The sequence below is a fragment of the Pyricularia oryzae genome, chromosome 3 (genome assembly GCF_000002495.2).
Source record: "Pyricularia oryzae 70-15 chromosome 3, whole genome shotgun sequence".
Taxonomy (NCBI): domain Eukaryota; kingdom Fungi; phylum Ascomycota; class Sordariomycetes; order Magnaporthales; family Pyriculariaceae; genus Pyricularia; species Pyricularia oryzae.
In genome coordinates this window covers 2827346-2841591 of record NC_017849.1, presented here as the reverse complement: position 1 = coordinate 2841591, position 14246 = coordinate 2827346, and the positions used below count along the sequence as shown (strand labels likewise).

Below are 14246 nucleotides of genomic sequence, written 5' to 3'. Positions count from 1 at the left end.
AACCCTGCATACGTCCTAATTGATTACGCGTATGTCAAATGAGGTAATAATAAATGGCAGAATCGAAAAAAAAAAAGAGAGATTGATTAGTGCGATCGTCGTTCATCTTTCGATTGGTGACTTTATACCCGGTCTCATGATTTTCTTGTCAATTTCGCCCAATCCTTTTCTGGATGAAATCGTGACGAACTTGAGGTACTTGGAGTCTAATACTAGATGGTCCATTACCGGCCGAGATTATAGATCTTTTCTAGACTGTCTCAAGCTGCTAATCAGGACAGATCAATGTCCCTTTGGTGAAGTCGCTTCCGCTTTCGTACCTGCAGGCGCCTAGCAAGAAAGGGTTGAAAATGGCTTCATGAGAAGCTTGCAGACGGGGTGCCTCGGCTTGAAACCATGTATGCCCACACAGAGGTTGCGATTAAATCCCCACCTTTAAATCCTCGCCCTCGAATATCTTTTGCAAACCCGTCGCTCCAATGAGCAAACATACATACCACCTGTGCTGCCTATATATAAACCGATCCCGGACCGCACGAGCAAACAGAAGGTGCCTTTCAGATGAAGGGCGATCCGTGAGCCGAGAACCGGAATGCGGAGTCGCCGGCTTGCTAAACTTTGCCTATCCTTTCGCATACCTTACTGGATAGATAAGGATATGATGGGCGAATGTTGCTCTTCACATTCAGCATGGGAAGGCTAGGCCAGTCTTCATACTTGCTGTTACCTCACATACCTTTTGTCTAGTTTGCACATTCTCGCCGGTCCCGCTATGAAGTCCACGATATCTGTACTTATTGAAGAGCTGGGCTCGCTGCAGGTCTCCAAGACTACTAATATACATCACCCATCACCAGAGGGTGTACCTTTTGCTCCTGCATCGGCGCCTGGCCTGTCCGATGGAGAAATATGCCTGGATGATGTCCCTCGCTTTCTGTACCGGACCTACTCGCCCAAGTCGCAAGGCCGAAACGATGACATGTGGGTGGCCTCCAAGGATGCAGCAGAGCGGCCGGCCGCTGCCACAAACCGGACCGACATCCTCGTCCGCGGTGGCGCCAAGGTGGCCGCGGACTTAAATCGACACGCACGGTGGTGGCCCAGGACTCGGGCCGGGGCACGACGAACGGAAAAGTGCAATCTTGTATCGTGGACGAGCTCGCTTCTCTACGCACTACGGATGATATACTTTCGACACCGAAGCAGCCGGGACGGCTCCAAGCTAGAAGACATTTGGCTCCATGTGGTTGACACAAGCAAGTTCCCGAGCGGCACCTTTGTCCGAGACGCCTATCTCTACGCTCGCTACGCAGAATTTGACGCAGGGCCCGGGGATACGCTGGGAGACTTGAATGAGACCCAGTCCTCTAGCGAGTTTTACTTTGGCGAGTACTTCTCCCAGGGCGCCCTCAAAGTCCAAGACAAAGGCTGCGCAGTCTCTGCCAAGGAGATGGAGCAGGCAGGGCTGCTGAAACTGGGCCTGGCTCTCAATCACGGTATGGGCCTGGCAAACTGGGTGGTTCTCAAGAGGCAAAGATGGCTTCGCAGCTCAGGACGTGACATGCCTACCCAAGAGTTGGACGTTGCCGTCAATATCGCCTTGCTTTTTGACGACTATGAACTTCCCATGGCGGCTGCATTTTTGTCTCTAAGGGCGTGGACAAGAAATCAAATCAAGACCATCCTCAGTCGGCTGTGCTCCATCACTGTCCGGAGCAAGCAAGGTAAGTTCTCCTGCAAACGAGATGCCGGTTTAATTCCCCTTGTATGCTGAGACAGACTGCATATTATTCGGATGCATCAGACGTTACTGAACTCCTTGATGTGTCTCCTAAGATGGAGGGTTCTTACAGACATCGGGATGACAAGATGCCAGAGCTCAAGCAATTTGAGAAGATCATGTCAATGGTTGCGCTCCAGCTGCCGGCTCTTTACGCCAAGAGACTAATTGACTTCACATCCCAGAGTCTCTCCTCTCTGGAACAAAACATTGCCGCGGATGGCATGGCTTCAGAACCGACCGATATTGCAACACTGCCCTCGGAAGAGTGGTTGCAAGAAAAGATCACAAAAGATGATCTAGAGACTATCTTCCTTCGCGAAGTGCTGAAGTTGGGCGAGGGACTGAGGAATCTTAGGGAAAAGTACGAGCGGGACGTTGCGCGGGTGCCCGAATAGACCCTCTTACAGGGATAAACACCTATGGGAATATGCTTCTAGAGTGCTTTGTTTGTCCTCTCTTGTACCAAGCAAAACATGCACCCTCAAACGACCGTTGCAGAAACACAAGCGCATTGAACAAGGCTACATCCTGACACATTTCGGAACTTGCTCCGATGCACCAAAAAGTGACATGCACGCATTTCTCGAGATGAACATGGTCGCACTGATGCTAGATTCCTTGACCTTCCCAAGCCACTCACGCAAGGAAAATACCTAGGTACCTACCTACCTACCTATCTAGGTAGCTAAGGTGGTAGCTACAATGGTCAAGCTTGGCAAAAGTACCGGTACACTATCCGCCTTGCCGCCTACCTACGTTAGGTACTTTCCATTGTAGCTTATCTCTAGGTAGGGAACCAGGACGAAGGGCGATAAGCAGGCACGCCCGGGCTTTCTCACCGGAAGTTTTCACCCTGTGCAGACTTGCCATCGTTTTGCTGTCGGGCCGAAATCGGTCTAGGCTGTGTAGCCGGGCCACGTACCTTGGGTACCTAGGTATTCGTCAGCCTTTTGTAGCGGGAAGTCGGTAGTGACAGCCGAGAAAGACACTTCTGTCACGAGCACGAACACCTGCCAGCTTCTGGCTGCGGGTTGTTTAGTAATTAGTAGGTTAGTTCGCAGAAAGGGCAGCTCAGGGTTCCGGTACAAGGTTCGGTCCAGGAGCGGTAAAGAGCTCCCCACCCGACACTGGCTCTTAGATGCCCCACATGACTGACCATCATGCTTGCCCCCCCCCCCCCCCCCCCCGCTGAAGATGTCATCCGTCACTTTGGTACCAAAGACCCCTTCAGTCCCTCAACAAAACTACACCCCGCCAACTCTTCTTCATAAAAAAGGGATCAATCTCGTCTTCAGTCCGAATAAAAAAAAAACAGTAGATCCTCTCGCACACACTATCGTCCTTTTGAAAAAAAAAAACACATCATCAAACATGGCTCCAGCACAGTCCGAGGCTTTCCAGAAGGCTATTGTCGACTCGAAGAAGCTGCTCAAAAAGCCTTCCAACGAGGAGCTGCTTGAGCTCTATGGTAAGCAACATTCTTCAAATAGCTACCTACCTAGCTTGCTGGTCGAAAACAGAAGTGAAATGCCTCCCCAATCAATGCTAACTGTCGTTGCGACAGGTCTTTTCAAGGTCGGCACCGGCGAGGACATCACCAAGGCCGAGGCTCCTGGCATGTTCGACCTCAAGGTAACCACCGCTCTCAACCGCCCAAGTCGTGCCCCTTTTCACTGTCTGTTCCAGCACACTGACACAAAAGCTCATTCGCTATTATTTAGGGCAAGTCCAAGAAGAACGCCTGGCAAAAAATTGTCGACGAGGGTGTGACTCCCGAGCAAGCTCAAGAGAAGTACGTTGCGCTCGTCGAGAAGCTGAAGACCGCCTATGGCTTTGACGAAGCCAAGGTCCCTGAGGCCGTTGGCGCTTAGGAGAAAGAAACCAAAATATCGCGGAGGACAATCGAAGGGTAGAATGCAGACAAAGTGACAGCTCCATGGTCACGACATGAAAGAGGGACGGCGCCAAAGTGCGTCCCTTCGTTTCGTCTTGGCTCGTGACTATCATAGTCGGCAACCTTGTGTTTTGTGTTCATTCGAACAACAGCTGCCATGACACAGCTCAATAAGGGGACGCGACCAATGAAAAAATGCCTTATGAAGACCGAGTTTTGTACAGTTTTTACAGGTCCCTCACCGTGTATCCCAGGCCTGTGTTTTCTTCTGCCAATATCTTTCGCCATTTCACCAAGTGTTGCCTGCCCAGTCTGGCTCTGAATACGACAAGGTTGCCACCCAAGGAACTTCACCGTTTCCGTATTTCTGTACCGGCAGGCTGTATGGGGAACGCAGGCCAACCACGGGACGCCCCGGACATAGATTCGTCGTTTCTCTCGAGGGCGTGTCTTTTTTTACAACTGTGGTCATCAGTGCATCCTTGGCGAACAACTCGGGCCACACAAGCACTCCTATCTCCCACGATGATATCCTTGTTTGACTTCCCGCGCCGGTCGCATCGCCCCATGCTTGTTTTGACAGATTAGCTGAAGACAGCAGCGCCCAATCGATAGAATTAGCTCCGTATCTGATGTACGTCTTGATGTGCGGTGCAGCTCGGTTCCGGCCCGCATCTAAAATAGGGATGTTTTGACCAAGATCTGCACAGTTGAGCTCAATATTTTAGCCCTTGCCCCCAATAACGAAATTGGCAAATCACAGATACTTACCTTGTCCGTGCGGCGAATCGTTGGCCCAATGGCAGAGTAGGGGTTTCTGATATATCAACTGCTTTGCCTGTTGGGACGACTGTATTTTGGTGTGTATGGAACCGCCCGAGCCGTAGCCATCTAACGAGCGCCGAATTTCATCGGCAGTAGGAAAAATGATCTTGAATTGCGGCCTTGGTGCAACACCCGTGGTCTTTCCTCGGCACATGGACTCAAAGAGCGTTCTTTGGAGCCAAGTGTCTGTTGGGCCGAGCGTTGCGATGGATGAGATCTGTGTCACCACTTCAGATTTACCGACTTGCAACGGCACAGACCGAAGCGCCCTCTTGATAGCTACCCACCCCCAAGCACTGGTTGACAAGTCGGTAAAATCATGTCGTCCCGGCACACTGGCGATGAGGGTGCCGCGGATGGAGGAAAAATCATATTTTTCCAGGTTTGTTACGAGGTCTCGACAGACAACTCGTTTGTCATCATATGCCCTCAAATAGTTGAGCAGATCTATTTTGAACTTGTAGCCAGTGCCCTCAGCCAAATTTTCGTACTGGCTGGCATCTGCAGGATCCTGGCCTTGGAGAAGAGGAAGGCGAGGGGAGAGCCATATTCCGTTGGTCATATTGGTCCAGTCCTTCGGGATCATGTTGGCGGTGTGGATGATGACCTGCGCCGTGTCGTCGTGACGCAAGAGGACCAACATCTTGGAGTGATGTGTGCCAAATATCTCAGGGAGAAAGGCCGTGTGTAGCACAACGTTCTTGTGCTTTTCGGCATCATCCTACGATACATCATCAGTACCTATCCTGACCAGATAAATTTGAGGCTCAAGCTGGCATACCTGAAGAAGGATCCGGCTAGGATCGTCTTTCTTCCAAAAGCCATGGACCACATGCACTTTGACGACGTCGCGAACGTCTTGGTCTAGGGCATCGAGAAGGAACTCGATGTCATGGAGGTAGTTAAAGTCCCAGCATTCAGCAATCAGCGGATCACCGATGATGTCGTTTAGGCCGAGCGCATCAGCATTATCCTCTTCCCCGAGGTCACGAATCCGAGTGAGACGAAACGGGGAGCTGAATATAGCTTGTCCAGGTGATTCTAGGCGCGGCTGCTGAGCGTTTTTGCTTCTTGAGGCAATATCTGGCTCAGATGCCGTTTCGCTCCCGGAGCCGCTCTTTGTGGCGCTCCCGTCGTTCTTCGGCACAGGGTTGGGCCTGGCGTCCCTTTCGTTGTCCGCCTTTTGTCTCTTCCTCGGAGGACTTATGGGGCGTGTCAATGATCGGGGGCCAAGCCCAACATCTTCGGCAATGCCGCTCATCAGCGAGCCCGAATAGGTGGCAGGGTTGTCTTAGCCTGCAGTATTAATAGGTCTTTTCCACTGCGACTCGGTCTTAAGCCTTTGCTTGGATAATGCGCCAGGGCTAGAACGACTCATAATCGTCTAGGTCGATTTTCAGAATAAGCCCGACAGTAATCAGTTGCACATGGGCAGACAAGAATGATTTCATACGTAGGTACCGGCAAGATAAGATAGGTAGGTAGGTAACTGAGGTCATGTCGCATCGGCATACATGATTTGTCTGGTTAGGGAGGCAAGGTAATTACCTACCTTAGGTACCTGACAGATAGGTGAGGTAATTGACTTCACTTGTGACTTCTTAGTTGTGGGAGGAGCGGTACAGCTGGTTTTGATTTTTGTCATTTCCAGAGTTGGGAAGATAGAAAAAGATAAGATATTCGCATTCAAAACTCTGACATAATTATTATGACTCTGACCAAAGTAGGATGGATGTGTTTGTCTTTCATATAATATTAGAATACCTAAATTTGGGACAGACGGTGGCCGCGAGTGGTTGGGTTTGTTTGTTGGTTAGGATAGGCACTAATTACTGTCCTGGCAAGCCTGGAGTCAAGCGGGCATGATTAGCAACTTTGAAGGCTTGGCAAAGGGTACAAGCATGGATGGCATGGCTCCAACGAAATTTCTTATGTAATCCCTACCCCGTTAGCGAGGCTTGGAGATACGGGGCAGCACCCACTGCAGCAGGGAAATCCAATCAGCCAATGCCCTTGAAGTGTGAGGCGGATTTATCAAGCACCTCCTGAGTGGACTCTTATTACCAAGAAGGACCCAACTCTTGGCGTGGTCTGTGGCCATTTGACAACTTTGCTACTCCTGAACGCATCCCGCGCGCAACATTTGTCACCTTGATTTGCCTAACAATCAAAAGTCGCCGCGCTTCTACACACCACGCTGCACCTTAAGCCGTACACGTCGACCTGATCGGTCACTACGCACTGGATTGACTTTCCCGTGGCGCCGGTGTCGCGGTAGAGAACAAAGTCAACGCGCGTCGCAGAAGCGAATAAAACCCGTCTGAACAGCATTTCGACGCTCGATTCATCCAACACTTGTGTTTTAAGACGACCACCCTCGAACTCGATCCACCTCTCACTGAGCCACCTCGATTGCTTGAATTATCACGGGCTCGCCAAGATCACCTCGTTTGGCGGCTTGCTCGCTCGAGTCTTGCCACGATGAGGCCTTTCGCCTTGTCGCTGTGGCTCGGCCTCACTCTGGTGAGCGCCGTAGCTGGCGTCGGATCAGACCCGTCTACCGAACCTACAGTTTTCAACGACAAGACTGTCCCCCCGATGATGGAGCTGACACCAGAGAACTTTAAAGAGGAGATCAAGGCTCATAAGTTCATAATTGTTAAAAACTTCAGGTACGACCGAATTGCTTATCAATGGATTCCTCTCTTTATGTGTGCGTACATATGAGGTATTCGTGGATCACAGCGCTGACCATGCACTCAGTCCATACTGTCCTCACTGTCAGGATTATGCGCCCACCTTCCAGACTCTGTACGAGTTCTACTACACGTCCAAGCCCAAAGGCAGTACCTCCGACTTTACCAAGTATTATGACTTCCACTTTGCGAGCGTAAACTGCATAGCATACTTCGACTTGTGTCACGAAAATGGCGTTGGCTCATACCCTACTACTATTCTCTACAAAAATGGTGAGGCTGCAGAAACTTTCAAAGGTGTGAAGGAGATGGATCTTCTTAGTGAGACGATTGAGAAGGCGCTGGAGGCTGCTAAACCTGGCAGCCGGCCCAAGAAAATCTCTCTTCCGGAGCCTGGCGCCAAGTCTGCACCGGCGACCGATACCGATTCTTCGTCATCTGAGAAGGCCACCACAAAGGAAACTACCAAGGATGCAAAGGCTGCCGATAAAGACGTTAAGCCCGCTTCGGGGGCTGAAAAGTCAACCACAACCGCAGAAGACAAGAAGGCCGATGCGGACAAGACCAAATCGAGCACTACTAAGACCGACGTTGCGGAGTGGTGGCCTGAGTTCACGCCGCCTGTCAGGAAGCCTGCGAAGCCTGTTGACCCGAACCCGAACGGTCTCTCAGTGTCCCTCACGGCTGAGACTTTCCAGTCTTTGGTGACGATGACGCAGGAGCCTTGGCTTATCAAGTTCTATGCCCCTTGGTGCAGTCACTGTCGGGCGATGGCGTCGAGCTGGCAACAGCTAGCCAAGGACATGAAGGGCCGGCTCAACATTGGCGAAGTCAACTGCGATGTCGAGGCTCGCCTCTGCAAGGACGCTCCTCTGCGCGGCTACCCCACCATTCTGTTCTTCAAGGGTGGCGAGCGTGTTGAGTACGATGGTCTTCGCGGCCTGGGTGACTTGGTCCACTATGCCGAGAAAGCCATCGACATCTCAAGCGGCGTACAAGACGTCGATGCGGAGTCTTTCGAGGCCCTTGAAAAGAAGGAGGAGGTCATATTTGTTTACTTCTACGACCATGCTACCACAAGCGAGGACTTCTTGGCCCTGGAGCGTCTTCCTCTCAACCTCATTGGCAAGGCAAAGCTGGTCAGGACAAGAGATCGCAGGCTTTATGACAGGTTCAAGATCACTACCTGGCCTCGTCTTTTGGTCTCTCGTGAGGGACGTCCCACTTACTACACGCCTCTGACCCCCGACAGGATGCGCGACGTCAACCAGGTGCTGACGTGGATGAAGTCCGTCTGGCTTCCTATCGTGCCAGAGCTGACTGCATCCAACGCTCGCGAGATCATGGATGGAAGACTCGTTGTGCTTGCCATCCTTGATCGTCAGAACCAGGACTCGTACGCCAGCGCTATCCGTGAAATGAAGAGCGCCGCCAATGAATGGACGGATAAGATGATTGTTGCCTTCCAGCAGGAGCGCAAGGAGCTGCGCGATGCCAAGCAGCTTCGCGTCGAGGAGGCCGAGGACCGCGGCGATCAGCGGGCTCTGCGGGCAGCCAAGGCCATTAGGATCAACATGGATAAGTCGGACCGCAAGGAGGTTGGCTTTGCTTGGGTCGACGGTGTGTTCTGGCAGAGGTGGATCCGCACAACCTTTGGCGTCGATGTCAAGGATGGAGAGCGCGTCATAATCAACGATGAGGATGTAAGTATTTCACAACGTTGTTGGGTTGCTGCTAGATTTGCACACTGGGCCGCTAACCAACTTTGCCTGCAGAACCGCCGCTATTGGGACCAGACCATCACTGGAAACTACATCTTGCCGTCTCGGACATCCATCCTCGAGACCATCGGCCAGGTCACCAGGAATCCTAACAAGATCAAGCCCAAGTTGACCATTTCGAGCTTCGAGAAGATCTTCTTCGATATTCGCATGACCTTCCAAGAACACCCGTACCTGACTGCTGGCTGCATTCTCGGCTTGGCACTTGGTGGTGCTTCTTGGTTCCGTGGACGTCTTCGACGCAACCGTGGTCACTTCCGACTTGATGACAGCATGGGCAGGAATGAGATAAAAGCTCCTCTTCTTGGTGCCAACGCCAACGGCAAGGTGGACTAAAAATAAAACAGCAGCAACGTCACTATTCACGCATTTGGGGGGCGATCTGGGGAGGCATCCTGGATATGAAGTTGGGAACCCTTTTTTTGTCCTTTTGTTGCTTTCTTTTCCTATGTGCAGCGGAGTCCAACGACGAATGGTTTGCAGGATCCGGCAACGAGAGCCTCGGACGCCATATTCAAACCAATTGATATGAAATACGCTTGTATAATACTTCTCTCTGCAGTCCATGTCATATATCATGCTGGCGACTCTGGCCCGGTTACATTTTCTGGCCTGTTCAGCTTTTGCGTCCGGCTACGTTAACGCCGTGTCGTGCGGCTCTAGCCTGGATTATTAATGGCCGGTGGGTAGTCATAACCCGCCTGGGAAATGGGCAATCGCTTTTTCAAAGAGTCAGTTAACGATAGCTTTGGGGTAGTCACTGGGCGCCTTTGATTGCGTCATTTAATTTCTTGGGCACTGGGGTACTGAATAGACTATGTTCTCATCTACTCTCGGCACAGTCCATCATGTTGATTTGGAGACGTAAGAAATACCGACCAGGATTGGCGACTGTTGATGTCCATACCAAGTATGGTTGTGTAAAGCTGTACCAATACAAAAAACTGGTATCTATTCTTAGGGTTAGTTGGACGGTTAAACAAGCTAAGATCAATGTACCCCAATGTCAGACAGAACAACATCCCACGCACGCATGCCCTTGGCAGACTCTCGGTTTAGGTGTACAGCTCGTCTGTGAATGCATTCAGAGATAGACCCTGCTTAGCCATCTCGGGAACATCGACAAGAAAATCCAGTGGCATCTCGACCAGGGAGCCCCTGATGCGGGAGAGCCAGTCCTTGAGCTCCGCCACACCACCAGGGAACTCGTCCCGCACGACGTGGCCGTAATTGACCTTGCCTGAGTTGTCCACGTCGTGATGCTCGTCTCCCTCCTTGGCTTCTGCGCCAGGGATGATAAAGTGTCGCGAGAAGAAATTATCGTAATCGTCCCAAGTTCGCACGGCGTTGTTGGGAACATTGTGGAATGCCTTGCTGAAGACCTCGGTGTTGGTGCGCGCCGTGTTGCGCCAAAGCTCCAGGAATCGCGGGCCCATAGGGTCCTGCACCAGGGCGTCCGCGGGTGAGTCCCAGTCGTACCGGTTGGGGTCCCTGGTCACCGGGGTCCAGTTGGCATCGGGTCGGTCGCACTTTTGGTCGGGAAGAAGGCCTAGGTGTTTGCGGAAGAGCTGGCGGCGCAGTGAGGTGGCAAATCGGGAGGCAATGAAATCCTGATCGTTCATACGGGAGCGCACGGGTGTGGGATCCTCGATGACAACGGCGATTTCCGAATCGTGGTTACCCAGTTGTGAGCGATCGTTGAGGTTGGCAGAGCCGCATATAACAAGACGGTCATCAGCAATGAGAACCTTGGAGTGAATGTAAAGCTCCTCCGAGACAAAGGCGTCCAGCTCGGATTTAGGGCTACCGTGCCAGGGGACGCTGTGAATATCTGGGCCGCCGTCCATGTAACAGGCGCTTATAGTGTCCCACTGAGTGTTTGTCAAAGTGAATGTTAGTCTATCTGGGTCCATGGGGGCATTTATTCACTCCTCAAAAGGGGCACCTACGCTGCGATCCTCCGCCTTCGAGGCAGCATCTTGGTATCGGCGGTACTGATCACCGTAGCGTCCCTCGTTTTGTTCACGCATATCGTGATGCCTCTCGGCATTATCGTCAAATTCCCGGCGAGCAGCTTCATACTGAACGCCACTCTGCGATTCCGCCTGCCGCATTGTTTCGCTGGTGTTGATACGGTCATAGTTCCGCAGGTTGTAGAACGTAATATAGCGGCTGGGATCATCGACGCCTCGTTGCCGCGCTACCTCCATGATGCTGTGACCACCACGGGAGATGCTGTTGTATTGATACTCCATGATTGCACGAGTTCCCAAGGCACCGTCCGATTTCAGATCGCCTGCAAAGGCAGGGACCGCTGGCATCAAGACGAATATGTGGAACACCTCGTTGTTCTGATGCGCCCGCACTATACGATTCACAATAGCTGCACCAAGTTGGTTCTCCACCGGTCGTTGGTTGTTACCCGTAGCTGTGATGAAGAACTGGTTCTCAATGTACACAAAATGCTGGGCGTTAGTAATGGCGTCGATGTAGGCGTTAGCTATCGAGTGCTCTGTTGCTAGCCCAGAGCTCCATTGAGTAGCACTGCAATTTTCATGGTCGTCAGCACAAATGCACATTAGGCAGGAGACGTTGACATGGAATAATACTCGCCTCCTGGTGAGCTGTATATGGGCTTCATTGCCACCATCGGCATTCCGACCTTCGCCGGCACTGCGATTGTGGTGCTCCTGTGCGCTGTCTTGGCCCTGGAGGTAACGGTCAAAGTGGCGGTGGAAGTGGCGATGAAGACCGCCAAAGAAGTGCTCGCCCTCGGGCAAAAGACCTGGTGCTGGGGGCGCGTGCGCCCCAGGTACATCAAGGGGTTTGTAGTCACGATCAGTCCTAGTCCTGTACTTCTTTTCATAGAGATAGTTCCTATCATAAAGAAAGTTAGTTTGACATACATGGTGTACAAGCAAAGCTTCGGGTATCGACTCACCAGCGCTCTGCAAAATGAATGAGGAGGCTCCCGACAATGTTGCCGCTCAAACTGATGGAAATATCGGACCAGCCCATCCTGGAGTTTTTGGTGCGATCCAGTTTGTTGTTCTCCCACCTGTCTACATTTTCAAAGTCATAGACCTAATTTATACAGATACGGACAGTCAGATTTGGCTATTCGAGTTTTAATAATCGAAGATAGCCTCCGTTTCAAACAGCTAGATGGAATTTAAAACTTACTCTGGCGTTGTTGTCTGTAAACACCGAGGGTTAGCAATTGAAGACTACTGATTGTTCTAGAGGTCAAGGGTAATAGGGGTGACTTCTAGTGTCCTGAATAGTGTACTTACAGTCTTGTCCGGGGAAGACAATCTTCTCTAGATCTCCGGGGTGAACGTCGGCGATGGGGTGGCTGTTGGTGTCATATCTGCCGAAGCACATATCCAGCCCTCCCATGAACGCAACATGATTGTCCACAATCAGAAGCTTTTCATGGTGTGCCCAGTAAAGAACAATGTCGTCTGCTGTGCCATATATACTCTTGAGGGTGTCTATGGGTAGGGTGGAAAGCTTGAATGAGCCCAAAGAAATGTTTTGGAACGAGTCTGCAAGCTCAGTGCGGACGTCATTGGCATTCGGAGTGTGGTCAGGGTGACGGAAAACTTTGATATTGGGATGAAGTCCTTCCAGCCAATGTTTCGTGTGCTACGTTTTGTCGAGTAGGCTGGATGTCAGTATGTCATGGCTCAGGGTTTCATTTGCACATATATCAGCAACTGTTCCCCAACTTACTGCCGAGTTCACTGCGTGATTTCAGCCGTGTTAGCCACTGTTACATAAGCCTGGCAGTATTCATCACTATGAGACTGAGGGAACTTATGGGGGGGGGGGGGGGGCTCCTACATGTCAATGCCTGGGGTACTTCCTTGTAAACGACAACCCTTATTTGCACGCCCCGTTCTGCCGCAGCTTGAAGCATACGGTCCAGGCGGTACTGCTCATTGCGGGCGGGGGGTCGACGCAAGTAGAGCTCGGGACTCAACCACCAGTCTAGAATGTAGATACTCTCTCTTGCCTCTGGATTACAAGTCAGTATTAGAACAGCAAGCTTTGTGTTCATATCGGCCGAGAATCCTATTTTAAACAAGGTACTTACCTTCTAGAGCATGAGAGACGGCCCAGAAATACGACGCGCCGTCCACGTACCACTTGGGGGTTCCAGATGTCTGAGGGCTGAACGAGTGATAACGATTGTTGGTGTGTTCTACAGGATGAGAAGTGTCGCATGCTCCCTCATTAGTGTGGGAGTGCTCCTCTTGCTCCTGGCCCAGTAGCTGGTCGACTTTATCTTCGAGCTTCTGTAGGAACTTGTGCATCGTGCTGGAGCAAACGCTGGTTCACGGTAAATACCTTTTTCCTTGTAACCAATCGAGAATTGATGAAATGATCTTTAGGTTCGACGATGAGGATGATGATAATTTTGACAGGCTCGGGGTTGAATTCTTACGGGACTGTACCTTACCCGATGGTGGTAAGAAATGCTAAGAGATCTAGTTCTATTCCGGGCGTGGAGTAGAGTAGGTAGACAAAATCCCTTGTACACCGGGATGTGAAAGTGTTGAATGTATAATTGAGGGGTAATTTTGATTCATATCGCATCAGTTGCGAATAGGTGTCAGGTGATGACACCCCCGTACAGTAGCGGTAGCCTGTGATAGGACGACCGTTGACGTTTCCAGAACTAGAACCTAGTTCTAGTTCTAGTCGGTAAGGTAATTAAGGAAGGTACAAGTGAGACAAGGCATTCAAGACAAGGTAAGGACCTCCAGCTGTGATCTTGATTCATGGTCCCTTTACCTCATTGACCCCGCCAGCAAACTCAATACGACGGCGGGACGCCATCGAAAGCATCCGCATAAAATCAGGGAAACTTCCGCTCCTACCCAATGCTTGTGGGTTTCGCCAACAGTGCATGTCACGTCGCCGAGTCGCACTCGTCGCCACTTAGACATAATTCACGATGGTTCATTTGTCGACCATGACTTACAACAAAACAGGTAACCGACAACGAAGTTGGTCATCTTCGCGTTTCGGGGCATTCTCATTTGCTACCATCATGATGATGTGTTGGCTGCAATTATCCGTCCGAATAGAAAGAGCGCCGGCTGCGTTAGTGTTTACACAGTCATTGCTGTTAACATCAATGATGCCACCCGCCATGTACTAAGCACTCTCCCGATCCTACGATAACTCATTAGCCGGTGAGAGGTCAGGCGAGTGAATCATGCACAGCCGTGGAAGCCATACGAAGCCGTCTTATTTAA

General features: G+C 51.2%; 5 protein-coding genes across 5 annotated transcripts; 3 read left to right on the top strand and 2 right to left on the bottom strand.

Moving 5' to 3' along the window:
- The first annotated feature begins 352 nt into the window (after window positions 1-352).
- MGG_06178 (uncharacterized protein) lies at window positions 353-2325 on the top strand. Its single transcript, XM_003712012.1, has 2 exons — window positions 353-1724; window positions 1805-2325. The coding sequence occupies exons 1-2, from the start codon at window positions 773-775 to the stop codon at window positions 2176-2178; spliced, it is 1326 nt and encodes a 441-aa protein (XP_003712060.1). The 5' UTR covers window positions 353-772; the 3' UTR covers window positions 2179-2325.
- Window positions 2326-2975: 650 nt separating this feature from the next.
- Window positions 2976-4582, top strand: MGG_06177 (uncharacterized protein; the record flags this gene model as incomplete). Its single annotated transcript, XM_003712011.1, has 3 exons — window positions 2976-3251; window positions 3348-3415; window positions 3505-4582. Coding segments are annotated over 3 exons (494 nt in total), but the record flags the coding sequence as incomplete, so codon positions are not given.
- MGG_06176 (uncharacterized protein) lies at window positions 3967-5763 on the bottom strand (the record flags this gene model as incomplete). The annotated part of the gene is made up of 3 exons (XM_003712010.1): window positions 3967-4379; window positions 4449-5223; window positions 5284-5763. The coding sequence occupies 3 exons, from the start codon at window positions 5761-5763 to the stop codon at window positions 3967-3969; spliced, it is 1668 nt and encodes a 555-aa protein (XP_003712058.1).
- Window positions 5764-6539: 776 nt separating this feature from the next.
- Window positions 6540-9809, top strand: MGG_06175 (uncharacterized protein). The gene is made up of 3 exons (XM_003712009.1): window positions 6540-7174; window positions 7266-8901; window positions 8974-9809. The coding sequence occupies exons 1-3, from the start codon at window positions 6984-6986 to the stop codon at window positions 9313-9315; spliced, it is 2169 nt and encodes a 722-aa protein (XP_003712057.1). The 5' UTR covers window positions 6540-6983; the 3' UTR covers window positions 9316-9809.
- Window positions 9715-13716, bottom strand: MGG_06174 (phospholipase D active site-containing protein). Its single transcript, XM_003712008.1, has 9 exons — window positions 13079-13716; window positions 12826-12999; window positions 12715-12725; window positions 12273-12627; window positions 12163-12176; window positions 11921-12063; window positions 11593-11856; window positions 10929-11523; window positions 9715-10850 (listed from the first exon to the last, which is right to left on the bottom strand). Exons 1-9 carry the CDS (start codon window positions 13296-13298, stop codon window positions 10035-10037), a joined length of 2592 nt encoding a protein of 863 aa, XP_003712056.1. The 5' UTR covers window positions 13299-13716; the 3' UTR covers window positions 9715-10034.
- Window positions 13717-14246: the final 530 nt, after the last annotated feature.